The 13537-nt window shown below is 46.9% G+C and overlaps 7 protein-coding genes across 10 annotated transcripts; 3 read left to right on the top strand and 4 right to left on the bottom strand.

The window, feature by feature from the left end:
• Nucleotides 1–8: 8 nt before the first annotated feature.
• On the bottom strand, nucleotides 9–1191 carry LOC117582321 (proliferating cell nuclear antigen). The gene is made up of 2 exons (XM_034269971.1): nucleotides 892–1191; nucleotides 9–823 (listed from the first exon to the last, which is right to left on the bottom strand). The coding sequence occupies exons 1-2, from the start codon at nucleotides 997–999 to the stop codon at nucleotides 149–151; spliced, it is 783 nt and encodes a 260-aa protein (XP_034125862.1). The 5' UTR covers nucleotides 1000–1191; the 3' UTR covers nucleotides 9–148.
• A 120-nt stretch (nucleotides 1192–1311) lies between these two features.
• On the bottom strand, nucleotides 1312–2071 carry LOC117589941 (DNA replication inhibitor plutonium). The gene is made up of 3 exons (XM_034282234.1): nucleotides 1967–2071; nucleotides 1518–1916; nucleotides 1312–1461 (listed from the first exon to the last, which is right to left on the bottom strand). Exons 1-3 carry the CDS (start codon nucleotides 1980–1982, stop codon nucleotides 1358–1360), a joined length of 519 nt encoding a protein of 172 aa, XP_034138125.1. The 5' UTR covers nucleotides 1983–2071; the 3' UTR covers nucleotides 1312–1357.
• LOC117589933 (40S ribosomal protein S18) lies at nucleotides 2020–3003 on the top strand. Its single transcript, XM_034282220.1, has 3 exons — nucleotides 2020–2159; nucleotides 2389–2574; nucleotides 2642–3003. The coding sequence occupies exons 1-3, from the start codon at nucleotides 2043–2045 to the stop codon at nucleotides 2909–2911; spliced, it is 573 nt and encodes a 190-aa protein (XP_034138111.1). The 5' UTR covers nucleotides 2020–2042; the 3' UTR covers nucleotides 2912–3003.
• Nucleotides 3004–3616: 613 nt separating this feature from the next.
• On the top strand, nucleotides 3617–4638 carry LOC117589507 (alpha N-terminal protein methyltransferase 1). The gene has a single exon (XM_034281492.1). It carries the CDS (start codon nucleotides 3673–3675, stop codon nucleotides 4462–4464), a length of 792 nt encoding a protein of 263 aa, XP_034137383.1. The 5' UTR covers nucleotides 3617–3672; the 3' UTR covers nucleotides 4465–4638.
• Nucleotides 4639–4720: 82 nt separating this feature from the next.
• On the top strand, nucleotides 4721–5910 carry LOC117589499 (mitochondrial mRNA pseudouridine synthase Trub2). The gene is made up of 3 exons (XM_034281480.1): nucleotides 4721–4921; nucleotides 4977–5189; nucleotides 5252–5910. The coding sequence occupies exons 1-3, from the start codon at nucleotides 4792–4794 to the stop codon at nucleotides 5854–5856; spliced, it is 948 nt and encodes a 315-aa protein (XP_034137371.1). The 5' UTR covers nucleotides 4721–4791; the 3' UTR covers nucleotides 5857–5910.
• LOC117589486 (SET domain-containing protein SmydA-8) lies at nucleotides 5876–7728 on the bottom strand. Its single transcript, XM_034281453.1, has 2 exons — nucleotides 7290–7728; nucleotides 5876–7228 (listed from the first exon to the last, which is right to left on the bottom strand). Exons 1-2 carry the CDS (start codon nucleotides 7625–7627, stop codon nucleotides 5911–5913), a joined length of 1656 nt encoding a protein of 551 aa, XP_034137344.1. The 5' UTR covers nucleotides 7628–7728; the 3' UTR covers nucleotides 5876–5910.
• Nucleotides 7729–7831: 103 nt separating this feature from the next.
• On the bottom strand, nucleotides 7832–13103 carry LOC117589449 (serrate RNA effector molecule homolog). Of its 4 annotated transcripts, none has more exons than XM_034281409.1 (8): nucleotides 13039–13103; nucleotides 12544–12693; nucleotides 12305–12489; nucleotides 11970–12246; nucleotides 11242–11308; nucleotides 9148–11168; nucleotides 8982–9089; nucleotides 7832–8107 (listed from the first exon to the last, which is right to left on the bottom strand). In XM_034281409.1, the coding sequence occupies exons 2-8, from the start codon at nucleotides 12681–12683 to the stop codon at nucleotides 8035–8037; spliced, it is 2871 nt and encodes a 956-aa protein (XP_034137300.1). In that variant the 5' UTR covers nucleotides 12684–12693; nucleotides 13039–13103; the 3' UTR covers nucleotides 7832–8034. The 4 variants fall into 4 exon arrangements, 3 of the variants coding, with proteins under 3 accessions (XP_034137300.1, XP_034137297.1, XP_034137289.1); XM_034281406.1 differs by lacking the exon at nucleotides 7832–8107 and adding an exon at nucleotides 8141–8513; XM_034281398.1 differs by lacking the exons at nucleotides 7832–8107; nucleotides 13039–13103 and adding exons at nucleotides 8393–8513; nucleotides 12760–12777.
• Between the last annotated feature and the right edge of the window lie 434 nt (nucleotides 13104–13537).

The raw sequence follows: 13537 nt of genomic DNA on the forward strand, positions 1-13537 counted from the left end.
GGCTCAAATAAGACTTTGTTACAGGCTTGTTTTTATTGAGGAAAAGATGCTGTTTTTGTTGATTCTTAAAAGTTACGTATGAGGCAGATGATTCATTAAGTGACATATAAATATGAGAGGACAGGACAGACTCTTGTTTCGTGTTGCCTTATGTCTCGTTATCTTCGATCTTGGGCGCCAGGTAGTAGCGTATGTGGCCCAGATCTTTGATTGCGTACTCTACTACCAGGGGCACATCTGCACACATCGACAGCTGCACTTGGGTGGACAATGGAGTGGCTTTTGTGAAGGCGTTCAGGTAGCGACAGGCGAACGTCAGCGTAACTGGCTCCTGCATTTCAATGGTGACCGACTCCTCCTCCTTGTCAACGTTGCCAGTTTGGGCCAGCTTAATGTTGGCAGTGCCCACATCACCGCTGGCCGAGAACTTCACGCCTTCCTTGGTGCAGCAAATGACCACCGACTCACTGAACTGGGACAAGTCACGGCAAATGCGAGCAAACTCCATGGCTGGCATGCGGACTACACAGGAGAAGTCCGTCTCGGGTATACCCAAATGCTCCTGATCGAGATTCATTAGTTTCATCTCATAGTCGGAGACCTTCTCCTGATTAGCCGACTCGAACATGATGGTAACTGTGTCCGCATTATCCTGCGCCTTCATTGTCACGTTGTCCTCGTTGTTGGCGCACTTCAGAATTTTGGCCATGCTCCCCAGATTCATGCCCATCGAGAGATTGCGATCACAGCGGAACTTGTCAAATCCATCGGAGCGCAGTGTCAGCGACACCAGAGACACATGAGAGTTGTCCATGGCTTGCAGCTGAGGGGTGGAGTAATGAATTCACTTGCTCGGAAAACTGTCTTAGTGTGCAAATTCAAAATGTGTACCTGAATTCCCGAATCACTGCAGTCGAAGGTGGCCTCGTTCAGCAGATCCTTGATGGCGTCGAGAATCTTCTTCAGGATGGTAGCTTGACCCAGGCGTGCCTCGAACATGATGATCTCTTTAGTTTTGTAATACGGAATGCAATTTATGCGACTCTATGTAGTGTGTAATATGAGCTGATCAGTTCTCTGGTTGTTGTTCGATTTTACAGGAAAATCTGTTTAATGTTGCTGGCAGAGGGACTTCAAAACGAGTGACGAACGTGTTGGCAGAAAAATTACATTGATCAGGCGGGCAAAAATGAGCGGGATAGGGATGTACAATGCGGATGATATCGGCGGTGTCCTATCGATAGGTATGATCCGACCGCGCTGCCAACCCAAGTGTTTTACAACAGCCCTGGATTCCGAACATTATTTAACTAAATTAAAGCGACAATTTTATTGTTTTTATAGTTTTACAGGAAGATTAGCGGAAGCGATGATGCATTAAGGTAGGCTGAGAGGACTGTATTTGCTGATCAATCTTCTTTGCTTTTTCCACCATTTCGTGCAAGTCGTGGACGCCAAGACCTTACCAAAAGAAAGCAAGAATTGTAATTTAACTAATGTTTATGCCATGAACTCACCGTGCACCGTCTGATCATGGACACCGCTGGGATCTATTTTCATAAAGTATTCTTCAATTTCGACATGGTTTTGCATTGCGGCAACACAAGAGGCCGGAATCAGCGAAGACAGATTAAAATCCTTGTAGGAACGAAGATGCAAAAGCTCTCGGACTAAAGGATAACATCCGGAGTAGGTAGCCAAGGTCAATGCGTTTTGTCCAAAGTAATTGACCGCGTAAATATTCGCTCCAAACTCCAAAAGTGTGCAAGCGCATTCGATGCGCCCCAAATAGCAAGCCTTCAGCAAGGCCGTGTTCCCGTACGTGTCCAGATCCTCTACATTGTACTCTCGGTTGCGCGCCATAGTGCAAATTATACGCAAGGACACCAAATCGTTTTGTCCAACGCAGTTGAGAGCTTAAAATATTTCATCATGGGTTAATGCATTTAATATCACTTTAATTTACCATTCAATCCAGGCATTTTCGTATGATTTTATAACGGCGCTTAATAGAAAACCAGGGCTAAGCTACTCGTGTCTAAATGCAACTCTGTCCGATAGCACTTTACAGCACTGCTTGTCAAAACACCGACCAACGTCAAGACGTCATCCGGTTTCTTTCCGATTCGAGAATTCGTCTCACACAAACGGCAAAAATGGTGCGTCGTCGAAAAAAAATGCAAAATCTCGGTGCATCAAACAACAAAAACATTATGCTGGAGTGAAATTGTTCAGTGCATAGCATGAAGTATGCAATGACATGTTTATGCTGCATTAACACAGCCTAACTATGGCAATAGTTTTGTTGCGAAAATGCCATTGCTAATTTCTGTTCCCATTGTTTGTGTTTTTCGTGTAATGCAATTTCTGTGTGTTTGATATTTGCAGTCGCTCGTCATCCCAGAGAAGTTCCAGCACATCCTTCGTATCATGAGTACGAACATTGATGGCAAGCTCAAAGTTGGTATTGCCATGACCGCCATCAAGGGTGTGGGTCGTCGTTACTCCAACATTGTGCTGAAGAAGGCCGATGTTGATCTCACCAAGCGTGCCGGTGAATGCACTGAGGAGGAGGTAAACAAACACCGTAGATACTTCTCGAGCTTCCAAACTAATGTTATTTATTCTATTTCGGTTGTAGGTCGACAAGGTTGTCACCATCATCACCAACCCTCTGCAATACAAAGTGCCCAACTGGTTCCTCAACAGACAGAAGGACATCATCGATGGCAAGTACTGGCAGCTGACCTCTTCCAACTTGGACTCCAAGCTGCGTGATGATTTGGAGCGCTTGAAGAAGATCCGCTCCCATCGCGGTCTGCGTCATTACTGGGGCCTCCGTGTCCGTGGCCAGCACACCAAGACAACCGGTCGTCGCGGTCGCACTGTGGGTGTGTCCAAGAAGAAGTAAGCTGTTAACGTTCCCCACAGAGAGATCGCTAATTCTACTTTAACTTTTACAAAAAACCACAAAAAATAAATTGAAAAAACGGAAACTGGAAAGTTTTAGTACGGAATTAATGTGTAGTGTTTTTTGTATTCGTATTTGTGAATCTAATCCCAGTGGAGCAGCAGCCTTTTTTCACTGTTTCAAGAATGTATTCTTTCCACTGGTTAACTATTTACCAAGAACGCAATGGCAGATCCTAGACATAAACTGTGTGCACGGCAATTTGACAGTCCAATCTGCTTCTCGGACTGCAATGGAGCACATACATATGAACAAGGTTTTCTTTACATAGGATTAACAGTCGAATATGCAATATGCAAAGAAATGCAACAAGAATTGGGCTTAAAACAGACAAATGGAACATGAATTGTACCTTAAGATACGGCGAATGAAGTTGCTGTTGGTTGGATAGATACAATTGGTCCTAATGGCATATAGTTTGTATTGAACATCAATCAATTAAATTGCATATAGTGGGTATATTTTTCTTTTTTAAATATTTTGATGTGACCGCCAAATTCCTACCACTTATCTCACATGTATATCAATGAAAACAAATATCGCATAGAAACATTATCAACGATAGTATACATCGATATATCGATCAATCCACAAACTTATCACAGCATGCGTTCGAAATATATGGTATGTCTTGTTACATTTTTCCGCGGCCACACTGATGCCTTCCAAATATTCAAAGTAAATAAATAAATTTAAAAAGCATGGAGTCAGAAAACTGCCAAGATTTAGTAGACAAGATGAATAGCTGCGAGGATGAGTGCATTAAGGAAACCAGCAATATTCCGCAAGAGTCGGCGGCGAAGGCAGTGGATGTGGTGAATGCAGTCGCAGAGAGCAACGTTCAAGAGCCAAAATTTTATGGCAAAGCGCAAAAATATTGGTCGGAAGTGCCGGCCACAGTCAATGGGATGCTGGGCGGCTTGGGATACATCAGCGCCATCGATATACAGGGATCAAACACGTTTCTGCGCGAAATACGTGTGCCTGGCAAGAAGCTGGCGTTGGACTGCGGTGCCGGAATTGGAAGAGTGAGTCGGAATCTGCTGATTCCCCGCTTCCATTGCGTTGATATTGTGGAGCAGGACCCAGCGTTTGCGAATAAAGCCCGGGAGTACTGTACAACTGAAAGCCAGCCTGTCGGCAGTTTGGGGGAAATCTACAACGTTGGACTACAGAAATTCACTCCCACAAAGAAGTACGATCTCATCTGGAGTCAATGGGTTCTAGGACATCTCACTGAGCTGGACTTGGTCGACTTCTTTCGACGCGTGCGGCAGGGACTGGCTCCAGGCGGCTTCTTTGTCATCAAGGAGAACGTAACCAAGTCAAAAGAGATAATCGATGACGACGAAGACTCTTCAGTTACTCGCCCGCTGGAGCACTACGATATATTGCTCAAGACGGCTGGATTTCGTATTGTGCGAAAAGTGCGACAACAGAACTTTCCAAAAGACCTTTATCCAGTTTATATGATTGCCTGTAAGCCGCTTTAGTGGCTTAAATTCAAAATGTAGTTACTAACGAAACGAACGTACAAGCGAAATTGTACCCACAAAAACCAATATCACAATTTTAGCTAGTCATCAAAATGTTTAAATTATAGTTTGTATAGTTCATAGAGACAAATAAATGTATCAAATGACCAAGCCGGGTCACAAATGCGCAAATATTCGAGTTTTCTTTTCATTTATGTTCAATAATAACCCAAAGCATTGTCCCATTCGTTTCATCGATCCGGCAACGCCGTGTCGCCAGCTGCTCCAATAATTGCTCGTCGTAAAAACTGTATCCGCTTGTAATTGGATAATTTAAACGTTTAAATGGCACTGACAAAAGTCTACGATGCCGCGACAGTTTTCAGGCACTTAAACGGCGTTTTAAATGTATACAAACCCGCCGGCATGAAAGTGGGACACGTGCGCAGTGCTGTTCTCAGCAACATTTGCAAGGGTAAGTGGAACAATATTTAAATATTCGGAAGATAATATTTCGTAATCTCCTTAAGGTCTCAACGAAATGAAACAACGCGAGCCTCGCAAGCTGCCGGAGAACACGCAGCTCCTGGGCACGGGCACAGCCGCCGACAGTGTGCTCCACAATATTGCCAAAAACGTGGATCTCTCTGACGATATTCTGTGCACTGGACCTCGCTACATGCCCGACGATATACGCTGTGCCACAGTAGCCAGTTTGGGGCATCACACCAGCGGTGTTTTGCGTAAGTATTACACTCACTCTTTTACTGGAATATATCCCACTAATTACAGTGCTATTCAACAGTCTTTGGCATCAACAAGGGACTGCGTCAGTCGAGTCGCATACAGAAGAACCGTCCGGTGCGAGTGTATCACGTTACTGGTCGCATGGGCACTGCCACGGAGAATCACCTGCCAGACAGCCGCATAACCGCGCGATCCAACCATAAACATATCTCTGCGGAAAGAATCAGTGGCCTGGCGGCCTCCATGCAGGCCTCGCATCAGAGGAAGATGTACGAGCTGTGCGGCGTCGACCTGCAAACCCAGGCTGCCTACGAGCTAGCCTGCAAGGGTCTCATTCGGCCAGCCGACAATAGTTTGCCCGTCATTTATGGCATCAAGTTGATTTATTTCGAACGGCCGCACTTTACTCTTGAGGTGCATGCCATCAATGAGACGCAGGAGTACTTGACCGCCCTGGTGCATGACATGGCGCTGGAGCTGCGCACCGTGGCCCATTGCAGTCAGCTACGATGCATTCGCCACGCCCACTTTGATGTCACTGACAGTTTACTGAGACATGGCTGGCATCTGCCGGGTATCGTGAAAAACCTGCGCCAGCAGCAGGAGATTTTGCGGGCTCATCCACAAATGTTGGAGCAAGAGCGTATAGAGCTGCATGCGTGATGATAGGAGATAGACTAGATTAAGATGATAATAAAGTATGTTTTATTCGGATAACTAGTCAATTTTCTGCTGTTGGTATTTGTGGGTCAGCATTAGTTTCTCCCACTCAAATATCTCCGCCTGCAGCTTCTCGTTCAGCTTCTTACCTGCCACAGAATCGAGTTCCTTTTCCAGCACATTCTGAGCCTCTTTAAGTCGCAGCAGGGCGTCTTCTAGCAGTGAAGAAGCCTGTGCGGGATTCCTGCGCGCCTGTTCCTCCAGGGTGTGGGCAATCTCGACGAGAATAACAGTCAAATAGATGGCCAGCTTAATGCTATAGGGATCCAGGCGACGACACACGTTGTACAGGTCGTCGCACAGGCGCAGCTTTCGCTCCAGTGTCCCGTCACTGAGCGAGCTCAGCTCTAGACCAACTTCGTTGCCATATAGCTGGATAAGCGTGTGCTTCAGATTGAACATGTGAAAGTGGTTTGGGTGCAGCATCTGCGTCAGACGGGCCAACGTTAGCTCGATCTCACTGGCCGAAGGGCGGCCGGCCAGCATCCTGTCCACCTGCTCCGTCATATGGGTTTGCAGCTCGGTCACGTATGACGTATCCATGGACATGGGGCATGAGTCGCATTTCCACTGACTGTTCTCGTCGACTGGATCCACGGGCAGTTGCTTGCCCCCACAGGACTTGTTGACATCTCCCAAGCAGGTCAGCGCACTCACATAGCTGCCAAACTCCGTGGGATCCAAGCAGCGTTCGCAGCCGCATTTGAAATGCTTGGTCAGTCGCAAATGATGCTGTCGCAGATGAGTGCCCCACAAGATGTTTGTGTAGGTGATCCTCAAGTGGTCGCCTTTCTTCAAGTCGCCGCCTGCCCTCACCGCGATCTGCATGGTAGTTCCGTCAAATTGAAAGTAGCAGTTGGGCTGGCAGGCGTGCTCCATCATGCACGCATTTCGGAACATTCCACTCAGCTCGATGCCCGTGGGCAACTCGACCACCATGTAGTTGGTCTCAATGATCCCACACAGCCGATGCAGCAGCTCAGGTTCGTAGTGCTCAAGGAGATCCTTCTTGCTCTGCTTGAGACGCTGCAGAAAGCGCTGAGTCAAGTAGCTAACAATTCCATCTTCTGCCTCCAGGTGGAGCTCAGTGCCTTTGCGTTCCTCTTCGTGCGACTGCATCTCGAGCAGATCTGCCCACTTATTCGGATCTTTGCGCTGAAGCAGTAGACACTTAAGCACAAGAAGTGCATCCCCACGGTAGAAATCGTTCAGTCCACGTGCGTCGGCCCTGGCAGACGGACCCGGACCCAGGCTGAGGACGCTGCACTCCAGGGCCTCGTGTTCGCAGGTAGAACTGCAGACTGGCCAGCGACAACTGTGGAATGAGTGGAAAAAATAAGCAGCTGTCTGCCAACGAAAACTCGCTGTGTACTCACTTGCGACACAGATGTTTACCCAAGCGACAGGGTGTGTAGCAGCCCACGCACGGCACGGTTGTGGAGGATCTCTCCCCCTCCGACATGTACCACTTTGGACCGACGACCAGCGGCTCCTCAACGAAAATGATCTGATTGGCCTTGATGTCCTGTGTGGCCACCAAAAATCGACCCAACACATCATCCTTCTCCTCTCGAATCGGTTTGCAGCAGCGTTTGTGGTCGGGCCAGTGTTGCTTCTGGTGTTCCTTGTTGCAGTAGCGCACAATTTTGCAGCGAGTGCAAGTCTGAGTGGCTGCCACTCCGCACACGGCACAGGCACATTCCAGGCTCCGCATGATGTATGTTATACACGGAATATGATTCCGAAACTGTTTAAATCGTTACGTTGGCAGCGATTCGGCTGTTTTTGTACGCAGCCGGCTGAGATTTGTGCTTATTTTTAGCGCGCTTCCCCCAAAACAAGAACACAAGAGTTGCCATACTCACGCAATTTCGTTCTCTCTCACTCTCTCTGGCTCGCTCTCTTTTTCCGACCCAAATAATGGTTTACATGAACTTTATTTCACATTTTATCCGATGCTGATTATAAAATTGAATCGTACAATACATTCGTCAATTAGAAACAGATTAAGTTTACATTACATACAGCACGTAGTTGCATTTTAAGGGGAATTGATCAATGCAGCCATAATATAAATACAATTGATTTAGACTTGATTGTACACTACAGTAGCTCTACAGTCTAGTAAGGATCTTGTGGCGCATCCAAGTCCCGGTAGTGTGATCTGTGTGATCGATAATCAAAACCACCGGGTCTGTAAGCAACGAGAATTGAAGTAATTTAGATATTTGTGGAATATTACATGTTTATTTATTTAGTCTATGGCTTTGCCCGTTTCGGCAACGTCATTCTAGTTAAGACGGTTTCTAAATACAATTGACAAAACATTGTACACGAAATCAGATAGCGGTCGGTTTTCATATATAAATCAGCTTTATAATTTGCATTGGATTGTTCTTTATCTTTCTCTTTCTCGGGAGCATTGCTGGAACTCAATGCTGGAAACGGAATCATCAGATCGGATCAGATTTCATTTTCATTTTGTTTGTGTACTTGGCAATGCATTTGGTCTAATCAACTAGTCAAATATATCGGAATTTGCGGGCGCATCCAAATCATGGTAACCGACAAGCCGGCGCTGGTGTTCCAAAGGCAATTCCCTGCAAAATATTTGCGACACAAGAAGATTGTGACAATTTTCGTTTTTAGACCAACAGAAATGAAATCAAAATATAGAAACAAAGACGTAAAAGTGGGCGATATCTAATCTTATCTGAGAGGCGACTAAAGGACTGAACAGGCGCTGTGGAGGCAACATCAAGCTGGCTGCTGGCCATTCCACAGCTCGGTTCAGTCATGATTCGAGTCAGTAATCATCCGACTGATGACATGATATGCCACCAAGGATGCAGGAATAGATTGCAAATGAAGCAAGGAGAAAGTGTAGATATATGCGTTAAACGGAATGCTCTCAGGGATTATAGTTGTGAAAACAACTACGAACGAACAACCTACGAAACTCCTTGAGGAGAAAGATTGTGGCTCGAATGAGAACCGAACCCATTCCAAGGGATAGCGCGCTTAGACTAAGAGTAGAAAGGAAAGGCACTAAAGGCTCAAGTACTAACCTGCGAGCGGGCGCAAAGTGGCGTCCACCACGGCCACCACCACCCATCATATGGCCTCCAAAGCCATAAGGCATTCCAGCCATTGGGGTATACATCGGCGGACGGTATCTGAAGATAAAAATGGATATGAATTCCGTTTAGATGAAATCCATTGCATGGCACTCACCCTCCGGGTCCACGAGCAGACTCCTGTTCAGGACGCTTCACGCTGCCGGGATGCTCTGGCAACTGTGGACGCTTTGGGTCGCGTAAATAGTTGTTGAAATATTGCACCTCCTTGCGGACCTCCTCGACCTTCTCCTCGTGCTTGTTGAAGATGTGCTTGCGGATGAACTCGGGTCCCTTGAACTTCTTGCCGGAGAGCGGACACAGCCACTTGTCCTTGGCGAGCTCCTGGGTGTTGGCCTGCACAAACTTCTCCACCTCGGTGTCGGCATTTTTGGCACCGAGATCTTTGATCTGTTCTTCGCTAAGCAGCGCTGTCTTGGTCAGAAATTGCAGCAGCTTACCCTCGTACGACTTGATGTACTCATTGAGCTCGTTGCTGGTCACACGTGAGGGAGCCGGGCCACGGGCGTGGATAATGCCACAGCGATTGGGCATCTCATCCTCGTACGGATACTCGCAGTGGTTGTAGTAGTCCACCGAGTGTACAACCCGTAGGTACAGCACCAGACGATCCAGCACCGACAGCAACTGTTCGTCGCGCTCGATGGGCTCGCCCTCACCGTCCTTGCGGTCGCCGGAGAGTCCCAAGAGCTCCTCCTCCTCCGCAGAAGCCTCTTCGATGAGGTAGTCGGTGATGTTCTGCAGCACAGGATTCTTCGAATTGAAGCCATAGCTGGGGCCGCTTCCATTGCCAGCTACCGCTGCTTCCGGGTCACTGGCAGGCGAGGGCTTGCTGAGCTGATTATCGGACCACAGCTTGAACTTCTCATCCAGATTCATGACGATCCGAGCGCACAACTTGATATCCGATCGCACCACCTGTTTGTGGGAAGTAATTCCGTTGGCTGGACGCACTCGCCGACTCAAGTCGCGATTGACAATGGCTCCCATTTCGCAGTCGCGCAATCGCTGATTGTTCAAGCTCCAGCAAATCTCTTTGATGTTGACATCGCGTGTGAACGTAATCCAGCCGCGACGATACCAACGACGTTCTACCAACGGATCTGCTATCGCCGTTCTCAAATATCCGCTGAAGCGACTGCAAAGGGCCTCAATCTCGGCCTTGGTTATGGTGGGAGCCAGGTTGCGTAGGAAGATCGAGGAGGTTCGGTGCATGGCCCGCGGAGTATTCACTTTGTCCAGGTCAATGGTTACTGGTTTCACCTCACCGGTTTCAGCGTCCTCCCCAGGCTCAGCTGCAGTCTGGTCTATCTTTGCGGCATCTCCATTTTCCTGTTTTTTCTCATCCTCTTCGGGTTTTGGTGATTTCTCTGCCTGACCGTCCTCTTTAGCTTCACCCTCGGCAGCAGGAGGATCAGCAGCGGGCTTCTCTGCGGATGCTTCCTCTTTGGGACTAGCTGATCCCTGCTTCGCCTTGGCTGCTTCTGCTTGATCCTTTTCTGCCTCCGCTTTCTGTTCGGCCCTCAGGCCATCCTCAACATCATATTTCGCTTTAAGCTTCTCGTCGTCCTCCTCTTCTTCGGAGGAGCTGGAGCTAGACTCGGACTCAGATGAGGAACTCTCCTCGTCGCTGCTGCTGTTTCGCTTGCGTTTCTTGATCTTCTTCTTCTTTTGCTTTTTCTGCGTCTGCTGGATGTCCGGAATCGGCTCGCTCTCTTTTGGCTCCTCCTCCTCCGATTTTTTGGCAGGCACAGGCGCAGCTTCCACTTCAGGTTCATCCCAGTTCTCATCGTCCGAATTTACTGGCTTCAACTCTGTACGCTGTGGCGAAACAATTTGCGGCATTTCTTCGTCCTCTTGCTTCTCTTTCTTGGGACTCTTGGGCGTATTTTCGACCATTTTGGCTGTGTCATCTGGCTCTGGCTTTCGCTCGAAGACAACCGGATCCTTGACTACTGGCTTCTCATCGAGAACCTTAAGATCCTCGTCGGTTCCCCCTTCCAGCTTGATCACACACGTATCCAAAACCTTGATCAGCGCATCGCTATGGGAGGAATCTACCTTGACGCTGCCAATGGTGCCATTCTCCAGAAGTTCCACAAACACATCTGTGCGTCTCTGCAAGGAATTGAAGGGAGAGTGTGATTTAAAAACCGAACACAAAGTGATTGTAGTTCATAATAATGCATACCCGCAGAAATCCGCGTTGCTCCTCTTTGCGATTCACACTGTCCTCGGGATGGTATTTATTCTTGAACCTGTGAAAAGACAAAAGATTTTTCAAGTGAGCAAGTGGTGGGGGCAAGAAGCACCAATTCCTGACGGTTAACAATTCTGCGCGTCAGTCGAATTTCTACATTTCGCTTATCCTTAGCTTATCCGGCTGTTGGCATTAGTTTTAGTTAATGATTTACTTGGTTTAGATAGCGATTGGTTTTTTGTTTGTTTTTGTTGTTGTTATTACCCAAAGTCTTACCTTTGATGGCTTTGCGCTTTCGTTATTTATAGGAATTGTGATATATGGTTATGTGGGCTTTCGCTCAACAATCGAATTGAAATAAATCGCGGTTTCAAAATATAAACACACCTCGGCATTGCTCGCCGGGTAATTACGACTTTAAGTTATATGAATATCAGACAGCAGCTCTGCAAAAGCGGCGCAGAGGCTCTCAGATAGGACTCTGTCTCACAAACCCAATAAGCTGAAGAGAAAAACTTAATAATATACAAACAGTTATGATTTGAGTGGCGCACAGGAAAACGGGGGGAAAACAACGCTAGGGATTGCATGGGGATGGTATAGATGGGAAGATATATGTAGATCAACCAAATGAAAAATGGAGTGCCCTGCATCAGCATCGGCATCGACGCTGGAAGCTCACTCGTCGTAGGAGTCCGGGCAGTGGGCTAGCTACTAACCATTCCTCATCCTTGTGGGCCACAAAGAACTCGTTCAGCTGCTGCCGCTTAAAGTCCGTCTTGTATTCGGTGTACTTGCGCATCACCTCCGAATCGGAAATGTTCTCGTCCTGTGTGTCCAGGAACTGTTTCAATGTCAGCATAGCCGGCTGAGTCAGTGTGTCTCCCCCTAAGATTGGTAGCTCTCGCACTGGCTGTGGGTGACTTGCGTGGTGGTACGCCGAGTGCATCGACTGATAGTGATCGGTCCACGCCTGCATCAGATAGGGGTCATAGCCTGCAATTCCGAATATAGTACAATCATATGTTCCGAATGGTTTTGTGAGCCAACATACCACCATATCGTGGACCTGGGCGTCCATCTCCGTCACCCCAGTCAGGACGCATACGTTTCGCTGGTGGCATCTCGCGGCCGGGAGAGCCGTATCGTGGCCGTGGACCTGGACCGCGGTAATCGCTGTAATCAGGTCGATGACGCTGAACACCTCCGCCTCCAGCACCTCCACCCCTGAAGGGATTGCTGTAATGTGAATTTGTACAGTTAAATGTCACCATTTGCCGGTGGTGCACTTACCGCTCCGGCCATTCGTCCCGGCCTCCGCCAGCACCACCTATGGGGCGACGCTCATCCCGTCGCTCCGTCCTATAGCTCTCGCGTTCTCCACGAAACTTGTCGCGCCGCTTGCGGTCGTATTCATCATCCGAATCAGCCATTGGTAGTTGTCTGAAACAAAGAACGAATTCCAAATTTAGTGAAAGTGCCTCGGCCATAACCTCAATTTTCTCCTACTTTTATTATCTTTTTCCAACTATTTAAAACAATTTTTCAGTTGTCACACATACAATCAATCACTTATTCTGGGACAGCAAAACTAGTCATTAAAAAATCTTTAGTTAATTAGTTTATGAACGAAAACACAAGCCGCCATCTTGCCGCTTGGCAGAAAACAAATCGCTTACGTGTTTTGGAAAATCTACGAATTCTTTTGTCGAAAACTATTGGCAAGTGGTCGCACTAACTTATGCATATTTAGCTAATTTGTTTTGTGTTCCCAGAATGAACGCTTACCTTGTTTTTATTTAAATTATACAATTTTTCTATTGTTTTTTGGTATTTGGCACGACGATGAATTAGGGCTGTCAAAAATATAAAATATATCGATATTTTTTACAATAAACATATATTTTTATCGTGATATTTGTTTCGGAAAAATATCAATATAAATGTATATTTTTGCGATATTTTTTGAAATGTTATCTTTGGTAACTAACCACTGGAACTAAATAGGGTTTATTGTATTTGGATACAAAAGTGGATGTACATATGTAACGCAGGGAAGGAAATCGGTTAGAGTGTGACCGCAGAATCATGTACCAACAGAGCCTCGGAAATATACCGAAATATACCGAAAACACCGAAATGTATTAGCCCACTACAGTTCCTCTATTTAAACAGATCTCTTTTCATTCAAAGGAACTGCGCTTCAAGTATCAAAATTTGATTCAAAAGATTAAACTTGTTAAATAGGACCCTCGGAACTGAATTGCATTCGAATGATTCGACTGAA

Source organism: Drosophila guanche, unplaced genomic scaffold (genome assembly GCF_900245975.1).
Source record: "Drosophila guanche unplaced genomic scaffold, DGUA_6, whole genome shotgun sequence".
Taxonomy (NCBI): Eukaryota; Metazoa; Arthropoda; class Insecta; order Diptera; family Drosophilidae; genus Drosophila; species Drosophila guanche.

What these genes read in the sequence shown, in the direction of transcription:
- LOC117582321 (XM_034269971.1), bottom strand. Translation starts at nt 999, where the DNA reads ATGTTCGAGGCACGCCTGGGTCAAGCTACCATCCTGAAGAAGATTCTC. An exon ending in GCAGTGATTCGGGAATTCAG is followed by an intron (nt 824 to 891) that starts GTACACATTTTG and finishes TCCACCCCTCAG; the next exon opens with CTGCAAGCCATGGACAACTC.
- LOC117589941 (XM_034282234.1), bottom strand. An exon ending in CCATGATCAGACGGTGCACG is followed by an intron (nt 1,462 to 1,517) that starts GTGAGTTCATGG and finishes TCTTTTGGTAAG; the next exon opens with GTCTTGGCGTCCACGACTTG.
- LOC117589933 (XM_034282220.1), top strand. Translation starts at nt 2,043, where the DNA reads ATGCAACTCTGTCCGATAGCACTTTACAGCACTGCTTGTCAAAACACC. An exon ending in TCACACAAACGGCAAAAATG is followed by an intron (nt 2,160 to 2,388) that starts GTGCGTCGTCGA and finishes TGATATTTGCAG; the next exon opens with TCGCTCGTCATCCCAGAGAA. An exon ending in GTGAATGCACTGAGGAGGAG is followed by an intron (nt 2,575 to 2,641) that starts GTAAACAAACAC and finishes TTTCGGTTGTAG; the next exon opens with GTCGACAAGGTTGTCACCAT.
- LOC117589507 (XM_034281492.1), top strand. Translation starts at nt 3,673, where the DNA reads ATGGAGTCAGAAAACTGCCAAGATTTAGTAGACAAGATGAATAGCTGC.
- LOC117589499 (XM_034281480.1), top strand. Translation starts at nt 4,792, where the DNA reads ATGGCACTGACAAAAGTCTACGATGCCGCGACAGTTTTCAGGCACTTA. An exon ending in TCTCAGCAACATTTGCAAGG is followed by an intron (nt 4,922 to 4,976) that starts GTAAGTGGAACA and finishes AATCTCCTTAAG; the next exon opens with GTCTCAACGAAATGAAACAA. An exon ending in TCACACCAGCGGTGTTTTGC is followed by an intron (nt 5,190 to 5,251) that starts GTAAGTATTACA and finishes GCTATTCAACAG; the next exon opens with TCTTTGGCATCAACAAGGGA.
- LOC117589486 (XM_034281453.1), bottom strand. Translation starts at nt 7,627, where the DNA reads ATGCGGAGCCTGGAATGTGCCTGTGCCGTGTGCGGAGTGGCAGCCACT. An exon ending in GGTAAACATCTGTGTCGCAA is followed by an intron (nt 7,229 to 7,289) that starts GTGAGTACACAG and finishes CTCATTCCACAG; the next exon opens with TTGTCGCTGGCCAGTCTGCA.
- LOC117589449 (XM_034281406.1), bottom strand. Translation starts at nt 12,683, where the DNA reads ATGGCTGATTCGGATGATGAATACGACCGCAAGCGGCGCGACAAGTTT. An exon ending in CCCAGGTCCACGATATGGTG is followed by an intron (nt 12,247 to 12,304) that starts GTATGTTGGCTC and finishes TCGGAATTGCAG; the next exon opens with GCTATGACCCCTATCTGATG. An exon ending in GCCCACAAGGATGAGGAATG is followed by an intron (nt 11,309 to 11,969) that starts GTTAGTAGCTAG and finishes GTCTTTTCACAG; the next exon opens with GTTCAAGAATAAATACCATC.